General features: G+C 41.5%; 1 protein-coding gene and 1 non-coding gene across 3 annotated transcripts; both read right to left on the bottom strand.

The window, feature by feature from the left end:
* Nucleotides 1-2,097: 2,097 nt before the first annotated feature.
* On the bottom strand, nt 2,098-22,325 carry KPNA4 (karyopherin subunit alpha 4). Of its 2 annotated transcripts, none has more exons than XM_072142902.1 (17): nt 21,936-22,325; nt 13,457-13,501; nt 12,746-12,835; nt 12,031-12,060; nt 11,497-11,549; nt 10,683-10,778; nt 10,506-10,591; nt 9,930-10,016; nt 8,868-9,037; nt 8,361-8,405; nt 8,134-8,265; nt 7,545-7,673; nt 6,161-6,265; nt 5,884-5,970; nt 5,541-5,703; nt 4,326-4,420; nt 2,098-4,015 (listed from the first exon to the last, which is right to left on the bottom strand). In XM_072142902.1, the coding sequence occupies exons 1-17, from the start codon at nt 22,002-22,004 to the stop codon at nt 3,917-3,919; spliced, it is 1,581 nt and encodes a 526-aa protein (XP_071999003.1). In that variant the 5' UTR covers nt 22,005-22,325; the 3' UTR covers nt 2,098-3,916. The 2 variants fall into 2 exon arrangements, with proteins under 2 accessions (XP_071999003.1, XP_071999004.1); XM_072142903.1 differs by having other exon boundaries at nt 5,899-5,970; nt 21,936-22,321.
* Nucleotides 8,506-8,810, bottom strand: LOC140123297 (small Cajal body-specific RNA 7). The gene has a single exon (XR_011854626.1). It is a non-coding gene; the product is annotated as a small Cajal body-specific RNA 7 (non-coding RNA).
* Nucleotides 22,326-22,814: the final 489 nt, after the last annotated feature.

Genomic DNA, 22,814 nt, shown 5'->3' with positions numbered 1-22,814 from the left:
ATTCTTTTAGCTAAAAATTGTTTCACTTTCATCCACAGAAATCACCTTTTATCTTGTATTACCGGGCATCAGGGGGGAGTGTCCTGCTCCGCCAGCACCTCCCTAGTCCTACCCGTGCCTTAGGCCTGCTTACAATTCATGTCAGGTGACCAGAGTGACATCTCAGGTCCTTTCGCGTCTTAATAGCAAACTGCATCCCGTACATGTATCTGACCACATGAAGTCACAGCAGCCTCCATGGACTTCTACTCCTCTCTATCCCCCATGGAGGCTGCTGTGATTTTATGTAATCACATACATGGGGTACAGTTTGCTATTCTTAGAAGTCTGAAGGACCTGCGATGTCAACACAAGGCATCTTGTAAAAAGAATGATAATATTTCCCATCTGTAGAGCTTTATATGTCTGTAGTTGAATATTAGCAGGCGGTCCCCAAGTACAAGGAGGCAGAGCAGTGATTTGGAGACAGAGCTGTCATGGGGCGTGGTTCACTAGTATCTCTGACTCCTCTTAGGAAAGTCAGAAAACCTAATTTGCAGATCAGTGTATGTTGGTGTGATTAATTTTCCATCAGATTCCTCATCACATTTCCATGTAGATATTATAGAGCACTTCCTAAAGTAAATGGCCATCCAATCCAGCCACTCAGAAACCAGGCTTTCAGTAAAGCCAGCCCCACACTCCCAGTAAAGGCTGTGATTTGTAATGTAATACAAGTTTTTCTAATCTTTCTGTATGCGATAAATGTTAATATTTGGTCTGCAACCCTTCTTATCCAAGCTCTACCCACCTCTCCCAACCCATAGTCCTATTTATTGGTCAAGAGACAATTATTTACATATTCACAGTTATGAATACATAGGAAATCTGAACATCTGAACTACAAGCATCGAAGAGAAGAGTCGAGTGACTTCCCAGTACGTGATTGCAAACTGAAGCTTAAATGTCCAATATAGAAATCGTGGAATAAAATCTGCAACTCACCCCTGCATAGGAGGCTGCGCCTCTGCTCTCAGAGATCTTAAACTTGCAACTCTAAATTCAGAGATTTGCTGCAGAAATTTGTGTAATTTTCCCATTCACTAGAAAGGGGTTTCCCAAAATCCATGCACATGGATGTAGACACAGATGTGTCATGTGCAAGTCTATCTTTATTATGCGCTGCTTAAGTCTCTCCTCCCTGCACACAGGGAATATCTTCATGAAGGACACAACAACAACTTTAACCATTACTGGCAACCAACAATTCTGCTATGTTTTACAATAATGTATATGCAGATTACTACATATTATAATGCATACTCTGTAACCATATGTTACAGTTAGGTATGGGATGTGTGAACCTAGTTGTATCAACTTTGCAAGCTAGATACGCACAATTCAGGAGTCATCTATAAACTGGTCGTATCTATAACAGCAATGGGACCAAAAGGTAGCACAAATAAGTAAAAAAAAAAAAAAAAGCAAGCTAGGCATATAGCTACACAACCCTGAAGTACCACATTTCTTAAAGTAATTATTTGTATAAGAACTAGTATAGTACAATCCAGTTGGCACTAAAATCACACGGCAGAGCGCCATTCATATTCGTCCATTCATATTCGGACCCTCATTTGTGATGCATAGAGCACCCAGTGTGACATGATCATACACTAGATTAAGAAGCTTCATTTGTGCTATAAATTCCTTTTAGCAAGAATGGTGGACAGTAGCGCCAACTTTGTCATCAGATCTTCACACTTGCATTCAGTAGCAGAAGAAAATAGCAATGCAATCTGCATTAAATAACGCAAGCATGATAGGATCTACCGCTTCAAAAAAAAAAAAAAATAAAAAAAAAAACTCTGGGAAGACCTTCCATCTCTTGTTTCCGATACACTCTACAGAAAGGGGCGAACCCAACGAGGCATGAACGGGTCTGAAATGTGCGTGGTGTTAAATATAAAGAGTTTAGAATGTGGACAGGTTGTAGTAATGTAGGAGCCACACAGTATATGGCACCCATGTGTATACTACAACCTATTGCTTCATAAAAGCTAGCTACACATTTTCTTTAAATGGAAGAGAGGAAAAAGAAAACACAAAATGAATCAAATGGTGTCTTAAGGATTACTCTTTATTTCCCACAACAGCCTAGCTTGTCTTCTACATGAATAAGTTTACAAGCTAGCTAGATTCTGCTTCTAGATTTAACTGTAACCATGTTTCAGATGACAAGGAATGCTGCAAAAATACTCTAATCCAACAAAGTAAGATTCACAAAATAATCTGTATCCACTCTACAGTGTTTTTACCAGTTATCGTTAACACAAAAGTATAGATATCGATGCGAATGGTGGCTATAGTTGTATGTCTTCTAGCAACTTGTTGTTCATGCAACACTTGTGCTCAAAAGGGAAGGCACAGCATTTCTACAATGAGCCACCTTAAAGAGTTCAGCTTCTTCTAGAAATATCCCCGTTGCTTTTAATTTAGTGTGCATTACCTCAGATAGAGGCGGTCTTCCAATTAAAAGACACTTGCATTTGGTCAATGCAAGTAGTAAAAATACAAAGTTATCTCCCTAAAGTGGCTCAAGATAGATTGTTCATGGCTGCCCACATCTACTAGATAAAAGAGTCTAAAACAAGGTAAGGGCTTCGGTATAGGAAAGGTGTTGAGACTATGAATCAGTTTGTACATCTAATCACACCTCCGAAGAATCTGAATGTAGCAGTACAAATGCACCAAATATCTTTTTTTCCCCCAAGTGTCCATATCATTTTCATAGAAAACAAATGTTTGATAACTAACAAGATTGAACACAGCACAGTGTCTACCACAACTGAAACATCTGAACAGGACTCAACAAAATGTATCTAAAAAAAAAAAAAAAAAAGAAAAAAGAAAAAAAAAAATGCTGTTCGTTGCCACATGCAAATATATTCATGAAAATGAAAGGATTGCGTGGAACCATCTCTCTGTATGGCGTCTCGTACGGGGTAGAAACAGAAAATATAAGGGAAATTCTACTTTTCATGCGTATCCTTTTAGTACACAGATCAGCTCTGATGATATGGAACGGTTTGCATAACATCAAACATTTATCTGGTGCAGATGCACAGGGTTGCCTTCTTCAATTTCCTTATTTACTTAAGCAACTTAAAATATTACAAGCCATACAAAGTAGAAACTAAAAGAAAAATTAAAAAAAAAAAAAAATAATTATATAGGAAAGTAAAAGAAAGCACTCAGGCTGCAAGATTAAACCAAAAATCTGCTGCTATAGCGGTCTTTTGTTTTGAAGTCCAGTGTAAGGTAACACTTATGAACTTATTGTATTCTAGGTTTGGGATCAACCCCCTGAAGGCGATTCAAGCTTGCATGCGTTCACATACAGCACCACACCCATACTCTCGTACACACGCCACTCCTGGACTGGGAGTCTGCTTCATGAGTGAATTGCCTCACGTTAGTAAAATGAGCCTGGCTCCACAACACTGTGTCCAGACATTCATTCAATGCTGTCCATTCATACGGAGCTTCTTAGCAAGGCCTGGGTTTATTCTCCTTGGACTTGTGTGGGCATCCTACCCATAGGTTTTTCATTTTAGGCTAACAAGGCTTGATGATGACGACAGTACTGCATTTCCTCAATTGCTCTGTTAGATCAATGATCCCTCTCAGGCACTGAAGATCTTTGACCTGTAGCCCTTTTCCTCTGCACAACCTATATAAGCATTCGGTGTGAAGTTTTCATTACATTTGCCACTCATTCTCACTCGCACCCACTCGCCATCTTGACATCATTTGGTCATCCAAATGAAGTCCGCACATTTCTGTCTCCGATTAATGCAGCAGCAGATCCCATGAGCCAAGCTTGATGGATCAAACCAGTTTTCAGTGCTGCACTGTACCTAACTTCCAACCATTCTTCCTAAAACTGGAACCCTTCTGCTGGTACATTGGCAGCTGAATTGAAATTGAATGTTCCACCCTGTATTGTCTCCGGAACAAGGCTAGAATCTTCATCAATCTATGGGAGAAGAAACAAACGTATACATATCAATATACACAATTTTATACACACAGTGTTCCAAAACTTGTACTCCAAAGTTGCACAGAAATAGCACAAGTCCCTTTGTGATGTAACAGGATGTCATGCAGCTCCTATGTTACCCTCTGTTCAAAACAGAGCTAGTAAAACTTGAATGAAACTTTGAGAACAGTATCAGTTTATTCGTTATGCGAATTTCTCTAGACCTGATAAAGACCACATCAGAGAAAAGAGACTGTATACTATGAATAACCACTGCATGGACAATAGATACACTACAGCTACTTACATCATCTGATGAGAAAAACTGGTCAATTATTTCAAAGGCCAGTTTGTAGATATCTTCATTTTCGTGACTCTGAAGCTGTTCAATTTTTTCCAGACCTATAAGAAGACCACCACATCATTATTAATGAATATGCAAAATAAGTAGTACAATACAATACAATGCATTGAGCTGCAGCAGATTGCTTGAAAATGGGTGTCTGGGATGTCTTACCAGCAGCATATTCTAATAGATACAATACATACTATACAGAGACATACATCATTCACAAAAGAAATTGACACTTGTCAATTTAAAGAGGACAGGTGCAATTTAGGGTGGTTCGTTGAACCCATTTTGGCTTGGACACATACAGATAAGGCATCAGTAAGGTACAGTAAGGCCTCACTGAAAAAATAAAATAAAATTTGAAGCCAGGAAAAGAAAACCAATTTGTATGTGTCTAAGCCAAAATGGGTTCAGTGGAAAAAAAAAAAAAAAAAACCTGATGTAAAAGAAAAACTCCCATCTTTACAGTCCTAGTATTTAATAGCACACACAAGTTTTTCCAATTTATTGTAGTCAGTAAGAGTTCCTGTACTCTGGCAACATAATAAGGTAATGAAAACCCATCCACATCCTAAAGATTTGTCTCAACCCCATGACAGCTTCTGGTCAGAAATTCAAAAAGAGGCCACAGCACTCTACACTGAAGTCCCCAACACATGGACAGCTCTACAAAATGCTCCTTTCTCATCTCAGTCTGCTTCTGGGATCTGCCAGTGATCCAAGTTTATTCTCTTCAATAACCTCTTTGAATCTCATATCTCCATGACTTCTGAGCTGCACCAGTTCTCTAGAATAGCCTACCGTGGGCCATCAGACTAATACCCACCCTCCAATGCTTCAAACATGCTCTTAAAAGCCATCCCTTCAGACAGTCTTATCATTTTCCCTCAAGGCATGCAACTTTCAGCTTAGTCCTGATGTCAAGCTCTCCCCTCCGATGCATAGACTGCTTAATTTGTGTTCTTGGACTTTCTACAACCAATTACCATAAAAGCTATGGGTGATGACACCACACCAGGCCCGAACAGGATTTGGAAAAAGGTTCTCTGACTAAAAATATACTGTTCATGGTTATTAGGTTCCCCTTGAGACTAGAATCTGTGCACATCCACAGAAAAAAAAAAAAAAAAAAAAGTGTTAGAGGCAAGATACAGTGATAAAGTTACCAACCTCCACATTCTTCAATTAGGTTGGCTATAGTTTCAGCCTCGTCGTCAGCCATTTTTAATATGTTGCTCAACCCGTCCAGCACAACTTGAATGACTTGGGCATCTTTCACAGTCAATAGGTTGCAGAATGGTGGAATCACATTTTGCTGGATAAGATATGCAACCTAAAAAAATTAAATTAGCATTTAGCTTACCAGAAAGCATGTGGGAAGACTTTGCAACTATAAAAATACACAACTGTCTTCTCACAAGTAGAAAGTCAATTTAAATTAAAAGGACAGTATAACCAAGAGACAATTACAACTAATTCTTAGCAATCAGACAAATAAGAAATTTTTTTTTACCCAGAAGCTACTCACTTGGTCTTTTCTTCCGCTAATTGTCAAGTTGCTAATAGCCCAAGCAGCCTCCTTCTGTGTCCCAAAATCACCCTATTATATTTAAAAAAAAAAAAAAAAAAAACAACTTTAAGAGGAATAAAAAGTGCACAATAAGATGAAGGCTGCTCAGTAACTTTATGCCACAAGTGAGCACAATACATACGCAACTTTTTCCTTTGAATATTGGCGAATAAAATTTACATTTTAGTGGTCTCTGCTCAGTAACTTTACACTGCATTACCTTATCCAAGAGGTGTATGATCATTGGTACAAGGTTAGCATCAATAACCGCTTGTACTTGTTGCTGGTTGCCAGCTGTGATGTTGGACAAAAACCAAACTGCTTCCTAGAAAGAAAAATTACAGATCAATATTAAACAGTCTAGTTAAAGGAGTTCTGTTAAACACAAGTTTTTATTAAAAGATTAATTCTATAAATGTTAATCAAACAGAGCCATCCAGCTATAATAAGTGCAAGTTCGGATTAGCGCCCCCTGCTGTTTCCTCGATAAGTCTCTGCTTGTTCATACAGTGACAATGTGCAGGTCAGGCATATTCAGTAAAGCTCTCCTCGTTGTGGTATAGTGATTTTCCTACCCCCTTGAAAAGCCCAACATATTCAGTTATAGGAGCAAGAAGAGCAGAGAACCTGACAGCAGTAGCCATAGATAATATGTGACAGAAGGCTCCCAGGCCATCACTACAGAGTTTAAAGGGGCTGTCCGAGTTTTAAAAAAAATAAATAAATAAAAATAAATAAATGTGTCTGGGAGCGGGCTGCCTAAAATAAAGCTGTACTTACCTTCCGGTGCCCTCCGGTATCCAGCGCTGCTGTCGCTCCGGTTGCCTTGTAAACAAACATGGCCGCCGAAGCAGCGCTGCATTCAGCTTCCCGCGTACGCCTATCCGTCCCTATACACAGCATTGTGTATGGGGGCCGGAAAGTTGTTGGGTCCGGCCGGAAGCTGAATGCAGCGCTGCTCCAGCGGCCATGTTTGTTTACATGGCGCTCGGAGCGACAGCAGCGCTGGATACCGGAAGGCACTGTAAGGCAAGTACAGCTTTATTGTTTTAGGCAGCCCGCTCCCGGCCACAAATTTTTTTTTTTTCGCAAAACTCGGACAACCCCTTTAACAGACAGGACTCCTCCTGCAGGTTAGGACATGCCACTTTCAACTATTTTAAAGAAACACATCCTGATCTGTCTGGGACTACAGGAGGAATGAGAAATGAAGGACAGACCAAGATTGTCATTAGAGCTCATGCTATGGCCTATGCGATTCTTCCTGTTTAGGGAATCCTTGAAGGAAACTACGATCAAAATTTCTGTGTTTTTACTGTATTGATAGCCACAGGACCACAATACGATTGTATGTTGTGAGCAGGAAGCAATACAATGCTGTTTAAAGTGCCATGTTGCCACTTTCAATAAACGTGGGTTTTAATTGTAGTTTGGGCACTTAGTCTAAAAAGGTTCCACATCACTGCCCCACATCAAAGGATGTTCTAGGCTAAACATTTAACCCCCCTTTTCTTTCAGCAGTAAGAACAGATGCAAGGAGGCTATAAATTCTGCACTGTAAATCATATGAGCAGCACTCCATACAGCTGGGAGAAACTACATACCTTGTTAATCTTTTCCTTGACATGAGTAAGCAATGCTGGGAAGTGTGAAAGGGCATCACAGTTCAGAACAACCTGTGTCTGCTCATCAGTGCCAGTGACGATATTACCTACAGCTCTCAAGGCAGCAGTCTAAAGAGACAAGACACATTTAAGTACTTACTACATTGATGGTATAAACAATGTGTTAAATACACCAGGTAAATTTTGATGTTGAATAAAAAAAAAAAAAAAAAAAAAAATGGGTAGGACCTGCATCCGTCACTTAAGATATATCTTATGGACATAAATATTAGATGCAAGAACATCCATTTAAGGTTTGTCATCTTTATGAAGGGGGAAGAGATTTGGATAAAATTGTAAAATCTGTTATATTTCTGTTTCAGATAGTAATAAAAAGGAAAGTGTATATAAAGAAAAGGCAACACTCAAAACAAAAATAGACGTGAAAAAAAAAAACAAAAAACGGCTTATTCCATATACAGTGGTGACATAAGCTCAAAACGTATTAAGCCCATAGGTAAAATGGTTATTTTGTTTATGGTAAAATACCAAGGAGGCTAATATATTCCACAATGACACCAAGACTTACCTGTACTTTCACTTCTGGGTTGCTTAGAAGAGGAACCAGGTTTGTCACAATACCAGAATCTATTACCATCTGAATTTGCTCATTACCAGCATCTGTTAGGTAGGAGAGAGCCCAGACTGTGTCCACCAAAATCTAAAGGAAACAATCAGGTTTATTTTATGCACACACACATTAGAAAATAAATTGCATAAAAATGTTAATCATGGGCCAAAGCATCAGAAACTTACATTTACATCTGTGTGGTGAATGAGAACACAGAGTGCTGGCAGAATCTGAAAGAAAAACCAAAACTTAATCTAATGTACAAAAAAAAAAAAAGAAAAAAAAAAGGAAAGTTTCTGTAGAATGCTAAAAAGGGTATTCAAATGCTGTCTGGATCAGATCACAGGTGTGACATAAGCACACCTGTCAGAGATAAGGGTAAACAGGTTATTCAGGGGACCACTGTGGGGCCCTAATCACTGGAATTGTTGCTGTACAGCCCCACTTCTTACAACATTCCTCAGATGCACTCCGAAATCAGCAATACTCTGTAATTTCAGAGTCCCCTTTTAATAACCAGATACGCATGCACTCACACAAACACACAGAATTAAGAACTACAGAAAAACCAATAACTCTATATTACGATATACACATTCTCACTTATACCCCGTGACTCTATTTCATCACATCCAGGAACAGCTACTTGCACATTATCTGCTACATTTCCTGCCCCTGGAAGTTGTATTTACCTCTTGAATGGTTTCCATAGGTGGGGGAGGGTCTTTATGCCGACATAAGTTTACCATGACCCAAGTGACATTTCTCAAGAACGTAATGGGTATTGATGGGTTGATAAAGGAAAGCAGAGGCTTCACTACACCAAGGCTGATAACATAATCCCTGCATTGTGGCCCATCACCTGATGAGAAATTAGAATAAAGTTTAAATATAGCTTATAATATAAGGCAGTGATGGCGAACCTTTTAGCGGCCGAGTGCCCAAACCCCCCCTTATTTATTGTGAAGTGCCAACCAAAAATTAAAGCAGTAACTTATTGCTCCCTGTCCTTCGACAACTTTCAATCATATTGGCCTCCTGAGGACAGCAACACAGTATAAAGATGGAAAATTTGCATCATTTTAGCTTCTTTCCAGTTTTCCTCAGTACTCAAGAGAATCGTAGGGCCAGCAGGAGGTCCTCCAAAGATAATTCTGCCCTTTCTATACATTCTCCCTCTTCCTACAGTCCCAAGTAGCAAAGTAAGTATCAAAATATGACTGAAAGCAGCATCTTTTAAGTTGCTTGGAACTGCAGGAAGATTCTTTATGACCTGTCTGGTGTGCTGGGGCGATGGCCCGGGTGCCCACAGAAAGGGCTCTGAGTGCCGCCTCTGGCACCCGTGCCATAGGTTCGCCACCACTGATATAAGGCCTTTGTACTAAGGGAAATGATTACTAATGGCATGTGTAAGCACAGCACTAGAGATGAGCAGACCTGTTGTCCGCTTTCCCGGACGTATTGCTGGCAGAACAGCCAATCAGGCAAATGAACGGCCCTAGTTACTAGCCATGGCTATAATTGGCCAGGATAATTCCTCCTGGCCAATCAATTAGCCAGACTGGCTGTTCTACTGCTGACATGACCAGGTTGGGTGGCCAAACCCAAAAATCAAGTCAGTTCAACCCTACACAACATATACATGAATCAGACCTTGAGAAGTCATGATTGGTACAAGAAAAATATTGTGAGCAAAAAAAGCAAAAACACACCCCACCCCACACAGTATACTGGGTGGTGGAGACCCTACATACCTATGATGTTCCCAAGTGCCCACACAGCCTGCTCACACACATTCTGATGAGGGGAATGCAGCAGTCTTAGGAATAGAGGAACAGCATCTGTTAAAAAAAATAAATAAATAAATAAAAGGGTTAATCCAGCAATTGCTTTATACAGTTCATTTGTCTAGAAAAGTCCCATCTGTTCTGGCAAATTTCCTTCATGACCTGTTCATATTTATATAGTACAGAACTATATTTTGCTCCAAGGCTCTTCTGTGATGCCATCAAGTTTTGTGATACATTGGACAGCAAGACTGGAGAAGTACAAGATCAGGTAAAATGTGGTGGACCCCTTCATAATGTAATGCTGTTGGCTGTGCATCCTATGGATCAGTCATGACAGAGCCTATATGTAGCAGATGAGCCTAGCACTTCAAAAATCGGTCACAAAACTGTATATAGGTTGAGTACCAGACTTGCACCATAAACATTGGTAGGATAACCAGTTGACTTTATACATTAGCCATGTGGAAAGATTTAGAATATTTTCTTATAAGTGGTAGGGGGAACGAAAAAAAACAAACCAAAAAGTTCTTATGTACTCACGTGATTGAACCACAGCTTGTGTTTGCTCAGATGTTCCTGAAGCAATATTGGTGAGAGCCCATGCAGCTTCAAACTGGAGGGAAGGACTATTGGGGAAAAAAAAAAATAAAAAAATTAAGAACCAATTATTTGCCTAAGCAGAACACAAGGAAAAAAATAGCTTACAGAAACACTTACTTGTCATCTCTTTCTAGACAGTGGACCAGAATTGGTAAAATTCCTGATTTAATAAGATCATCAATTGGTGGATTACGGTCACTGGACAGGAGTTTCCTGATGAAAAAATACCAAGTTAGTGTGTGCCAATGAGGTTCATATATGGTTATCAAGCTCAGATGTCATAAAAAAAGTTAATATCTTGTGTATGTTAAGGTTACCTTGATGTCCATTGTTTCCTACTTATAACAATGCATAGTGGATCAATACTTCCATAGCCCGAGCACGATGCAGTGCCATTAGCAAACCGCTCAGTTATGCACAAGATAAGAACTCATTGACCATTTAAAGTCTGATGGGAACTTTTCATGCATGTATGGATCTAACACACAACGTTCAGTGGTAAATTAAAATCAATAAGTAGAACCTGTTACATAGAGAACAGAACTACTGATAAGACAAAGATTTATGGAAGCTACAAAGAGCAAAACTTTATTTTGTCTTACACTTAATTTCACAAAACTTATATCTTAGCTCAACCTTGAACACTTTAGGCATTTTTAAGGAGGTTTCTGCCATAAAATGCCAAAGGAGAAAAGTCTGCAGGATTTTCACATGTTCCAAAACAAGCAGTCCTGTTAAAAATTCTGCAGAGAACACAGGCAGACACAAACAGAGGAGGAGGGGGGTGCTGCAGGAACAGCCAAGTCCAAAGTAAAGGAAAAGATTCATGGGGATGCTATGATTATTTGTTCATTCTTCAGGTTATTTATTCAAAGACTTTATACTCTGTTTTATTGAAATAGGTCTCAACCTCAATGGAATAAAATATTACCTTGCTGCCTGGACAGCACTGAGCTGAATTCCTTGATGGTCACTGGATGCATTCTGGACACACAACAAAAATTATAAGTTATACAGTTGTCATTCCAAACATGTCTGGATGTTACATTAGTCTAACAAAGGCCAGTTCAGTTTTCACACTGTCTGGGAAACAAGTATACCCACATATATCACATCCAATATGGCAGCTCTCATGTGATTTACTACAATCAAAACTGCATGGAGATTTTTTCCAGTGATTCTACCCAGGCCACAATACAGGCCATTATACTGTATATTAAGGCTAAAAGTTATTGGACCGTTTGTATCAGTAACCTAAAAATCGTATTGAAAAAGGATTTATTTCTAGAACAAAACATGCAGTTCTGAAGGTCTTATCAGGCTTCTCAACTAGGTGATCATCCACCTTGATGTAGCCCATTGTCCATTACAAAAAATGCACTAAGCAGCACTATGGTGGGGGTTTCATTAAGTACATTAACTAGAGGACAACAATGAAGGGAACAGAGCCTGTGTTTCACATTACCTGTACAATTGCTTCCAAAGAAGTGTTTTGCTGCAGGGAATAAAGAAAAATCTGGTTAGATTATTTTAAGTCAATAAAACGGCAATAATATATGCAAAAGAAAGTTTGGCTTAAACTGGTATGCAGAAATGAAGCCTTGACAGATTTATACAACAACGCGCCACAATAACCAATTTTCTTTGGATGCCTTGGGAACTGCTTTAATTTCATGCATAGCCTCTGTTGGTGATGCATTTCTGCACCAATGCCCCAGTGAAATTCTAGTAAGAAGCGCCCCGTTCACTTAGTGTGGAAACCACTCTGTCTCCATTGGTTATGAAATTTAAAAAAAAATCCGCTAGAAAAGTCAATCCCTGGTGACGATTCTGTACGGCTCAAGCTGGGAAAGCTTATCAAAAACCTGGTGTATAACATCTCTTAGCCTTCAAAGTGGAAACATCTGTTCTGAATAACTATACGATGCCATCCCAAGAAGCGCTCCACTTCATTCAAGCCTATGCTTCTGAGAGTCACCTGCTGCAATTTTGACACCAGTCTTAATAAACGAATAAATGCTGTCATATACTTATATTACCGAGGTCTCTAGAAACAAACTCTAGGTACTACAAGATATTACAAAAGCTTATTAGGAAACATGACATCGTGCTGCTAGATGTAACATTATAAGGATAAGAATAGGTAGGTACACCAACACTGCTCTTTTCCCTGTACTCACCACTTTAAAATCTGCATCCACATCAGAGTCCTCGCAGACATCCTCATGGGGAACATTTCTTCTCTTTAACAGATGCTCATCTCTTTTATTCTAATTAAAGAAAAATGAATGTTATGACATCACTAGGTATCTGGGAAAAACCATGGTGCACCAACCAAAGATGACATGATGACAGTAGTGATAATGCAGAAAACACCCACTGTCCCCTTGAGCCCTCTCCAAACCCGCTTAAAAGCATGATGTCCTATTCCGGTATAGGCTGTTAAAGAGTTACCATTTTACGTTTGCTTGCATGTTAGGATTTCGGTAACAACTGTTTTGACCCACAAGGAGATGCCGATTGTTTGTACAACATACTGCATTATTTATGTAGTGCAGTGTATTACACGGTCTGTCAGGAAATAGTATATTATAATAGAAACTTTCTAAAGCCAGTCCTGGGGTCCTTCAATAAATCGCAGGAGTAATGTGATGCCATTAGCCCCCACAAAGGTGGTTGCTGCAACAGAGGAAGTTCACGCCCTCTGATATACCTTAGACACCACTATCCGTGTAGGACACTGTATTAGGAGTAAGCACCCAGGATGGAGATTTTCAAATACTGATACTATGTCATAACACATCCGTAGTAAGGTGGCACAGTAGAAGTAGTACCCTAAAAGACTGATTTAGGGACTAACCCCAGTAGTGTATATTCCAGGAAAATCATACCTTTCTTAGCTCCACAACAACTTCATTCCTCTGTCTTCTCATGCTCTGAAAGACAAGTAAAAACGGTTAAACCCAGGAAACACTGGCAACATTGTGCTTGAGAAACACTTTAAATTGACACCTGGTAACCCACAACTTTAATAGCGAAAAATAAACCATATTATCAATGCCAACTGTAATGGGCTCCAAACTTTGCAACACTGCAGCATTTTTGGTACAATAATACAAAATCTTGCAGTTTGCTGTGATAAAGTGTACCAAAGTGTTGCAGTGATAAAGGGTGTCCGGATTTTTAAGACATGGCTGCTTTCAACCAGAGACCGTAGAGCACATGAATATAGTTAATGTACAGTATTGCAAGTAAGCTCTATTCTTTCTATACAGCTGAGCCGCAATGACAATATATACCATGGTCAGATGTGGTTTGTGGAACAGCTACAATGGAGAGGGGCTCCTATATATACACACACACCACAAGATGCTCCGGCCTCTTATTAGAAGCATAATACTGTAGAATTTCACTGCACTCTTAATAAAAAATCTCAGGTGCTCCGGAAGGGACCACATCCCGTCAAAAAAAAATTCATTTTTGATCTTCAGTTTCACAGTCAGTGTCTGAAGGTGGTCTATAACAGACCAAAACGTCACTTGTTTACTTGAAACTCAAGATCAAAATTGAATTTTTGGTTATCAGTGTGACTGGAATTACACCATCTTAATAGAAGCAGGCGCAATCTCCATCAGGCTACATCTATTTAGGCCTGGAAGAGGTTTCAGCTATAGTCTCTGCTGGTTGGTGTTCAGGGAGAAAATGCTCCGAAATGGTGGAGGGTGGGAGATTTTCATAATAAATCTCCCCCAATGAGTTTACCCTCCTGGTACAACTACTTTATACTGAAATTAGCATGCTTTTTCATTCTAGCTTGAATGACAGCAAAATTCTAAAATCCTCTAAAATGGGAAAAAAAACAAAACAGGAAAGAGGTATTTACAAAAGAAATACTGTAAATACTTGATTATATGCAGACCTGAGTTTAAGCAGTACCCAATTTTACCACCAAAAACTGAGAAAACCTATTGGGGAGGAATTAACAATGTGTCTCAGGCTCTGCCAGTTTCTAGCTGGCAAAAACTAGTCTTGTGCCAGATTTATCACTGTGATGATGAATACTGGTGCAGCATAAGGTTCCTACATTAGACTTACTAATGGTCTTTACTGTGTGCCAGAATTTTGGGCCAATGGACGATTTTCGCAAGCCTCGCCCCTTTCTTGATAGACTACACCACTTTCACAGAGGCCATGCCCCTTATCGGACAAGTCAGGAAAGTGCCAAAAAAAAAAGTTCTAAATGCCTTGATAAATGTGGCGCAAGGCATTTTAGACTGTTTTTGGCTCACATCCACCAGAATTGTGGTGCAAAAGCATTTATAAATTCCCCCATTGACTTGAGTATAAGCATAGGGTGGGAAACGCCTTGGTCACAGCTCCCTGTGGTATATAGCCAGCCCCCCAGTATGGCCAGCACACAACATCTTGGGCAGAAGCTCGTCTGTCTTCATGTGCATTGGTGCTGGCTCTAGGTCCGCAATTGGTTCGGGCGCGCTGCCTGGTCTGCGCTTCATTGCGTCCTATCCTCAGGTATACTCTGTTATTTTATCCTGTGTGCGCTTCAATTTATTCATTCTGATCTGTTTATGATGTGTTGCACTTTAGGCTATGCACTTTATGATATTCATTATATGCCTATTGTATATGCTGGCTGGCCAGCACCTTTATGGTTTTCCCATGTAATCACCTGTATTTGTTTGATGTTCTATTTTTAAGTGTAATCAATAAACTTTACATACTTTTTAAGTACTGTGTGCTCACTACATTCTCCTTTTTGGTAGTGCTTGCTCCTGAGCAAAATAGTTCCATACTATTGGTGTCCTGCCCTACTTGAGCAATTTTCTCTTACATTCTTTACCTTTTGCGGTTCATTTCTTCTAAAATTGGTTTCAGTGGGATTTATAGTCCGGTGTAAGTGCAGTGTTAAATGCCTTCTGATGTGACTATCAGCTGTGTGTGCTCTATGCGAATAGACTGCACCAGTCGCACGTATGTTTAACATCTGCTCAATTTTCTCCAATTCCTCAAACAAAGTTGAACAAAAACGTCGAAATTGAGTAAAATGTGAAAATTGTGCAAGTCTGAGATAAATCTCCCCCCACCCCCAGTAGTAGCAATGAACCCAAATAATCCCCTCCTATGTGGCGTAGTTTTGCGATTAAATTTGTGTTCTTTTGAAAATTCTCAGTTGATAAATGTAGCGTTGCACATTCTGTGGTGTATTTTTCTTTGCCATTGCGTAACTTAAGAGTTGCTGTTTTTCTGGCAAAAAACAAAAAAAAAACCCCAACAAAAACAAAGTTTGTGCAAAAATCTCTCCCATACAGCAGGTCTTTTCTCACAGAGTGGTTGCATGTAGCGTTTAGAAACAAAGTCAAAGCGCACAGGGGGACTGTCAAATCACCATTGCATATGCGTATATGGAAACGAATGAGATCAGTAACCAGCACCTTATATCGTTTAGATGCAAGACACTGGGTGCTGGTTACCAATCGCATGTGTTTCCATAGAAACGAATATGATTTTGGGATGTACGCCCCCCATGCACTTTGATTTTGCACCCTGACAAGATTGCAAATAAAAGATACAACTACATCAGCCTTCACCATGTAGCATCACCAATGAAAAAAACAGAATAAACCAAAGTAATGACAAGACAGAACCAATCAGTGCCCATTCATGTAACCAAATAAACAGTACACCCTTAAAGGGGTTATCCGGGTTTAAAACATTTTTTATGGCCGGGCTTGGGAGGGCTAGTTAAACATAATAAACATGTACTTACCTCCTCCGGCACCGCCGATGACCCGCGCCGCGGTCCCTTCGATCCGTGCCCCTGTTTGTTTACAGGGGCATGGAAGCCGCGCACAGGAAGCTTCCGGTCTGCGATGTGGACGGCTCCTCCCATCCGTCCCCATCTCTCAGCGTTGTAAGCGCTGGGAGATGGTGTCACATGGGAGCATCCGGCCGGCCGGAAGCTCCCTGTGTGCCCTTGTACTGAAACCGGCGCACAGAGAAGACCGGCCGCGGCGCGGGACATCGGCAGCTCCGGAGGAGGTAAGTACATGTTTATTGTGTTTAAATAGCCCTCCCCAGCCCGGCCATAAGAAATTTTTTAAACCCGGATAACCCCTTTAAAACAAAACCAAAAAAGTACAGTGGTAAAATGCAAGAGTCCGATGCCCATGTACACGCAGAGGATGAGGTGAAATAAAGTATATAAATGGACACATAGGTTCCTGATGAGCTATTGAACGGACACCCTTCTTTTAGCAAAAGATTGTTTCCATTAGATTCCCATAATCAACCTTGTATTATATTACATGGCATCAGAGGGGGCTTGCCCTGCTCAGCCATCCCTGTTCTATCTACACCTCCACATGCTTCTTCTCAGCATGTCATGTGTCCATGGCAACATAATCACAGGTCTTTTGGCCTCCTAACATTATTAAACTGTACACCATGCATATATCTGATCACATGGCAGTATCATGGCATGGTTACAGCAGCCACTGTGGACTTCTATTGCTCCCCATCCACCATGGAGGCTGCTGTGATTGCATGTGATCAGATACATACATAGGGTAGATTGTACAAATGTATGTAACAGGACCTTGAAGTGACCAATTATGTTACAAAGCTCTAACTCAACGCTCCACATAGGTCCATTACAGAACTGCAGCTATCAATCAGGAACAAGGAGGCAGAGCAACTTAAGTCAGTCATTAATATACAGGGCTTTATTGGACCCGTGTCAGGTTAGTTGCATACAAATTTACAAACTATTTTTTTTTAACATTGCAGCCATGTAAATGAACCAGGGATAAAGGCAATATAAAGGAAGTATTTATTTTTGGTGGGTCAATTTGCACGACAGGTCCTCTTTAAGAACTGCAATTCACAGTAGCATAGCTTTCAATAGCTCTGGAAATATTGCCCCATGCAGGCAGCATAACCTCTTGCAGTTCTGAGAGTTAGATGGGAGGTATCGATCAGCTGTGAACAGATCATCCTGTTAGGATCTAGTGGATTATAGTTCACCCCTCAAACAGTACTGTGCCATGAAAAACTTCCCAGCCTGATTGCATCCTATTCCCATACATGAAGGTCTGTAATAAATTAGGCTGTGTAGTCACAGCTTTGCCAGGCGATGCCAATTCATGGTGCCCGCATTAATACTGCAGACACTAGGAAATGCATTATCGTTTTCAGCTTCACTGGACAAGAGCCATGGTCCCCAAGTACACAGTGTCCTACAACAGAAGCCAGGCACAGGAGCCATGAGTGTGCAGTATAAATTTAGACAGACTTTGTAATCTGATAATGCAAGGCATGTGGTCCAAAATAGACAATTGTATTAAAACCGAATCAAATAGATCATCCAGGGAGGTAAAGCATGACAAACCACATACAATCCTCATGGTGAGTCAGCAATCGGGGAAGGATCAGCGAGTCAAAACGGGAAGTATGGCAGCACAAATTACCATTTAGAAATGTCCATTGAAAATTAAAAACCAACAACTACTGGGGTCAATATAAAGGTGGTCCACTCTAAAGATGAAGATTATTCTAGTGGAGCAGGGAAATATACAGGGAATAGAGGAACAAAGAGCTAAAGGTAATCCTGTGAATATAACTCAGACAAAATGGGTTTAAGTAAAACAAAGTGCAGAAGTATGGGAGCGTTTGACATTACCAAGCAAAGCTGTGACATTCCCGTGGAAAGTGAATAGCAGTTCTGGAGATACCAGATTGCTGCGCTTGGCAATTTCCCACATTCAGATTGTTTAATGGAGTAGCAGAAAGCATACTTGACCAGCCACTGCATCCAATAGTGTGAACAGGTTCCAAGTTTTACTGAATTCTGGGGGTTCTGGTTCTTGTGGGGTTACTTGAATGCTCACTAAATCATCTTGTGAATAGGGGCCAACTTCAACAAATATGCCATAATGGTCAATAAAATTTGGTGACATATCTGGACTCTTGGATATCTTCAGGACTTCATGGAAGTTAATAGAAAAAGCCATTCGTAAATAAGCATCACTTAAAGCAGTTACGCGTGAAAAAAGTAAAAAAAAAATGCTCTAAACCCTTTAATAAATGTGGTGCACAGCATTTGCGACAGTTTTAGCTGTAGGCAGCTTGATAATCTTGTTAATCTCTCCCACTGTCAAATTAATTCTATGAAAAGGGACAGGATGCAAATATGAGCAGGACTAAGATTTGCTTCAAAAAACAAATAAAAAACACTTTACAGATGTGACAGATGCAGACCTGTGGAAAAAACAGAGTGCACTGCTACACGGACATGCGAGACTGCTGTAAAGAACACGCATGAGATTGCCCAAAAACAGGTTCAAAGCACCACTGTTTCACTGGCAGTTTTAATGCAGTGTGTTTAAAAAAAATGCATGCGTTTTTGAGTTTTTACTAATTATCTTAAATAAGATAATTGGGAAAAATTCTCAAACGGACGCGTTTTTTGACAGACTGATTAAAATCTGCCTAAAATCAGGTTCAAACCACCACATGTGCCACCACCCTTGGTAAAAGCAGTTCATTTTAGCACACAAAAGATAAGGTCAAGGGTGCATTCACACATCCTAAACAGTTTTGAAGTGGTTTTAGGAGCAGAGTCTTATTTTAACAGGTGAAAGACATGAACGGAACAGGTAATTTTATATTTAACAGGTTTCCCCTTCAACATTTAACGCATGCGGTGTTTGATGGACTGCTTAAAAACGGGCCCAAAACATGTTCAAAACACCACGTTTGCCATCACCCTTATGCAGTGGTCAGACACTTTGCTAGTGTTGTGTTCAGAACGCGAAGCTAGCACACGGGGCAGGCTGTGGCCCGATCGCATATGAGTTTCCCGGGAAACACATATGCAATCGGGTCGAGGCCCGTCCCCTCTGCGCTAGTGTCTCAAAACGTCTTACCGCGGCCTCACGGTGACGGTTTTAGTCTGTTTTTAAGCATGCATTTTCAGTCTAAAAACGCATGCGCTTTTTACCTTTTTTTCCAATTATCTCAATAGATAAACAGGTCATAAGCAGCAAAAATGTGTAAAAAAAACGGATGCATTTGTAAACAGACTGAAAACGCATGCTTAAAAACGCCACATGTGGCAACATTTTTTTGATGCATTTCAAAGGCTTTAATCATGATCACATACTGAGGTTACATTGTGTTTTAGCAAAAACAGTGGAAACGCGATGTAACCTTAGCATGTGATCAAAGCTGAAGACTTTAGAATGTGTCAAAAAAGCAGCAAAAACAGTGAGGCAACGCATCCTGTGAAAGCACCTTTAGTTGCAACTTCCCAAAGTTTAAAAAGGTCCTGCTGAGCAATTAAGCTTTTGCACCATTTGTGAAGAGCCAGAAATAAAAGAAGCACAAGACGTCTGTAAGCTTATAACATAAATCTTGATAATTTAGTTTGTGGGAAAACATCAACTGGACCCATGACTCAGTGACCTGGACCAGTCCGCCGCAGATCCATATGACCCACATGAATACAACTCAGCTTCTAGAACCCGAGGATTAGAACAGCAGGGGGAATGCAAATACAGTAACAGAACATTTGTTTTAGTAAATAGGAGTGAACACACATCAGTCATGAGATCAGCTACATTGTACAGGTAGTAACAGGTGCTCCAGCACTCACTGTTGTCTGGTATCCAAGGGAGCGTCTGCACATATAAAACTGCAGGAAGTGGCTTCATACTTGTGCTACTAGACATTGGTAACAGCCCAAGGGCTTACCCTGCTCTGGGCACAGTTCCAGCATTGCCCATTCACCAGGTGATGTGAAACAAGTGATGTCACTGGGGAACACCAAGGACACTGCGAGTCCTGTGATCGCTGACACTTGTGGTGAAACAGCACAAAAGCAATAGTGGAACTGCAAACAGGCGCCGTTTAAGTGCCCCTAACCAGTGTGTTATAGAGCAGGATGAGCTGCACAGTCCGTACATAGCATCTCATCTGCAGGCAGCATTTAATAAAGCAGGAGGAGCCAAACAGATTGCACAGCATATTATTTGAGAAAAGTGCATCTTATTTGCCAGTGGCAGGTTACAGAGCAGGATGAGCTGCCCAAGCTGTACATAGTGCCCGATCTGTATGCAGGACATTGTACAGCAAGAGGAACTGAGCAGAATGACTAGTAGTTTTTATGGGGAAAGACCAAATTACTACACCAAATTACACGTCGGGCACACACACCACTACCGTTAGAAAAACATGGGTCACTGACCCCTATTCCGGGCAAGGATAGGACATGCCCTATCGTCCTCCCGGCTACACAACGGTACCGCTCATGTACAGCGCCCATTACAATCTAGGGGGGAACATGTATACTTCCCCCATACAGCAGTGTGAACATAGCCTTAGTGATAGCTATCCCAGTTTGTTTTAGACAAGCAGGCAGTGCTCCAACACGGAGGTCTATCAATTATTGAGCCCATCCTCTGGACTCCTAAGAATAGCAAATTGACTCAAAACTCAGACAATATGAGTCACAGCCATTTTTGGGCGATGTTAACTGGCGTAAAGTAGACCAAAAGACAGATTTTGGTCCCAGGGACAGAGAATGGTCTCGGAACCAGAAATGTCTCTGCACAGCTCCACAATATTAAATGTGTATCTTCTTTCCGAGAGCAGGTCGGTAACAAAGCCAGTGCAGACACAGACACTATATGTAAATGTCCCCCAGTGACTTATTCAGTACAGAATCCTATGTATCCTATCTATGGACACAAATATTGGTGCTCAATCCTAAAGAGGAATCGTAACTAAGTATATTAGAGATGTGGACTGACTAGTAACCTATGATAGTGTCTAAGCGCTGCTACAGGTAAGGAGCAATGATTATATATGAGAGGGCACAGATTTACAAAATAAGGACACCATGGTTGTCACAGCACCAGGAGCTGGAGGTTCAGGCCTAGTGCAGTCTCATAGCACTCAGTACATAGAGGGCCTGCTCTTATCTGTGACAACAGCCCCCATTATCTGGAGTATAACACCCAGCAGCAGGGGGTGTGGTGCCAACACAAGGACGTCACCTGCCCGCGCCATATGGCTCCAGCCCTCACCTGTGCCCTGCTGTAAGGGGCGGCTGATAATAGCGGACAATAGCCAGCACTCAGGTGCACCGTGCCCTAGTCAGCTGTGCCCCCCGCAGGGGGAGATGATGGGGGCGTCCAGGACACGGCCCCGGGGCAGGGTGCGGGCGGGAGGCGAGGAGCAGGCCCCATCCCGGCACCGCGCCCTCTCCCCACATTCCTCCGGCGGTACATACGTCACAGCCGGGCCCAGGCTGACACGAGGCGGTAGTACACTGCGCGGGGCGCGGACACCTACCTCCAGGTCGCGGCCTTTGTTCTTGAAATTCTTCAGCCGCTGGTTGTCCAGTTTGTCGTTGTCAGCCATGATGGGAGCGCCGGGGCCTCTGTGTGTCAGGGAAGGGGAAGTCTCCGCTGGTCAGACCTCTCGTCACCGTAGTGTGCGCCTCAGGGCCCGCTGCCAGCACGCTATTACACGCCGCCTGTGCTCCGGTACACGCTGCGCGATCCGCTGCCGCTCGTCTGGGCGGAATGCCGGTAACAAGAAAGCCTCGAGCTGGGGAAAATGACTCAGCCCACTCACAGGAATCCCCGCCGCTTATTGGCTGCCCGCTGACCCCGTGGGGTGTCAGTATTGCGCAAGGCTGCTGGGCAGGGAGGGCGCCCTATAGGCTGCGGGCGGAAGGATGGGGGCGTGTCTTTGTGTGGTGACGGCTTCCGGGAGCCGGGGAGCGCGGCTTGTATCTGCATGAACTCCACACATAGGCGGCGCCGTGTATATAGCAAATACATCACATACATGGGCGGCCTGCTCGTCTGTACCACTGCGTACTATGTATTCCGTGCGCTGCTTCTTAGCATTCCTTCACAAGGCAGAAATGGTGCCCGTGGTGTAGGTTACAGTTGGTGCTATGTGATAGTGATGCAGTGCTCTCAGCTCAGTCCTAGGCTACGCTCCGAGGATTTGTAAGCTGTATAATCCACTTTCAGCAAATAATTGATATGGTTTGCATTTTGGCCAAATCCTCTCCCTCTTGTGAGTTTTCGCCATGTAGGAATCCGTGTTTACACTGCGTTTTGTCCTGCATTTTCACTGCGTTTGAAACACATTGCAACAGCTGAGGAGAGGTGATTTGCTTAATTACATTACTGTCTACATTTGTTAATGCAATGTTAA

The sequence above is a fragment of the Engystomops pustulosus genome, chromosome 3 (genome assembly GCF_040894005.1).
Source record: "Engystomops pustulosus chromosome 3, aEngPut4.maternal, whole genome shotgun sequence".
Taxonomy (NCBI): Eukaryota; Metazoa; Chordata; class Amphibia; order Anura; family Leptodactylidae; genus Engystomops; species Engystomops pustulosus.
This window is presented reverse-complemented; position numbering and strand designations above follow the sequence as displayed.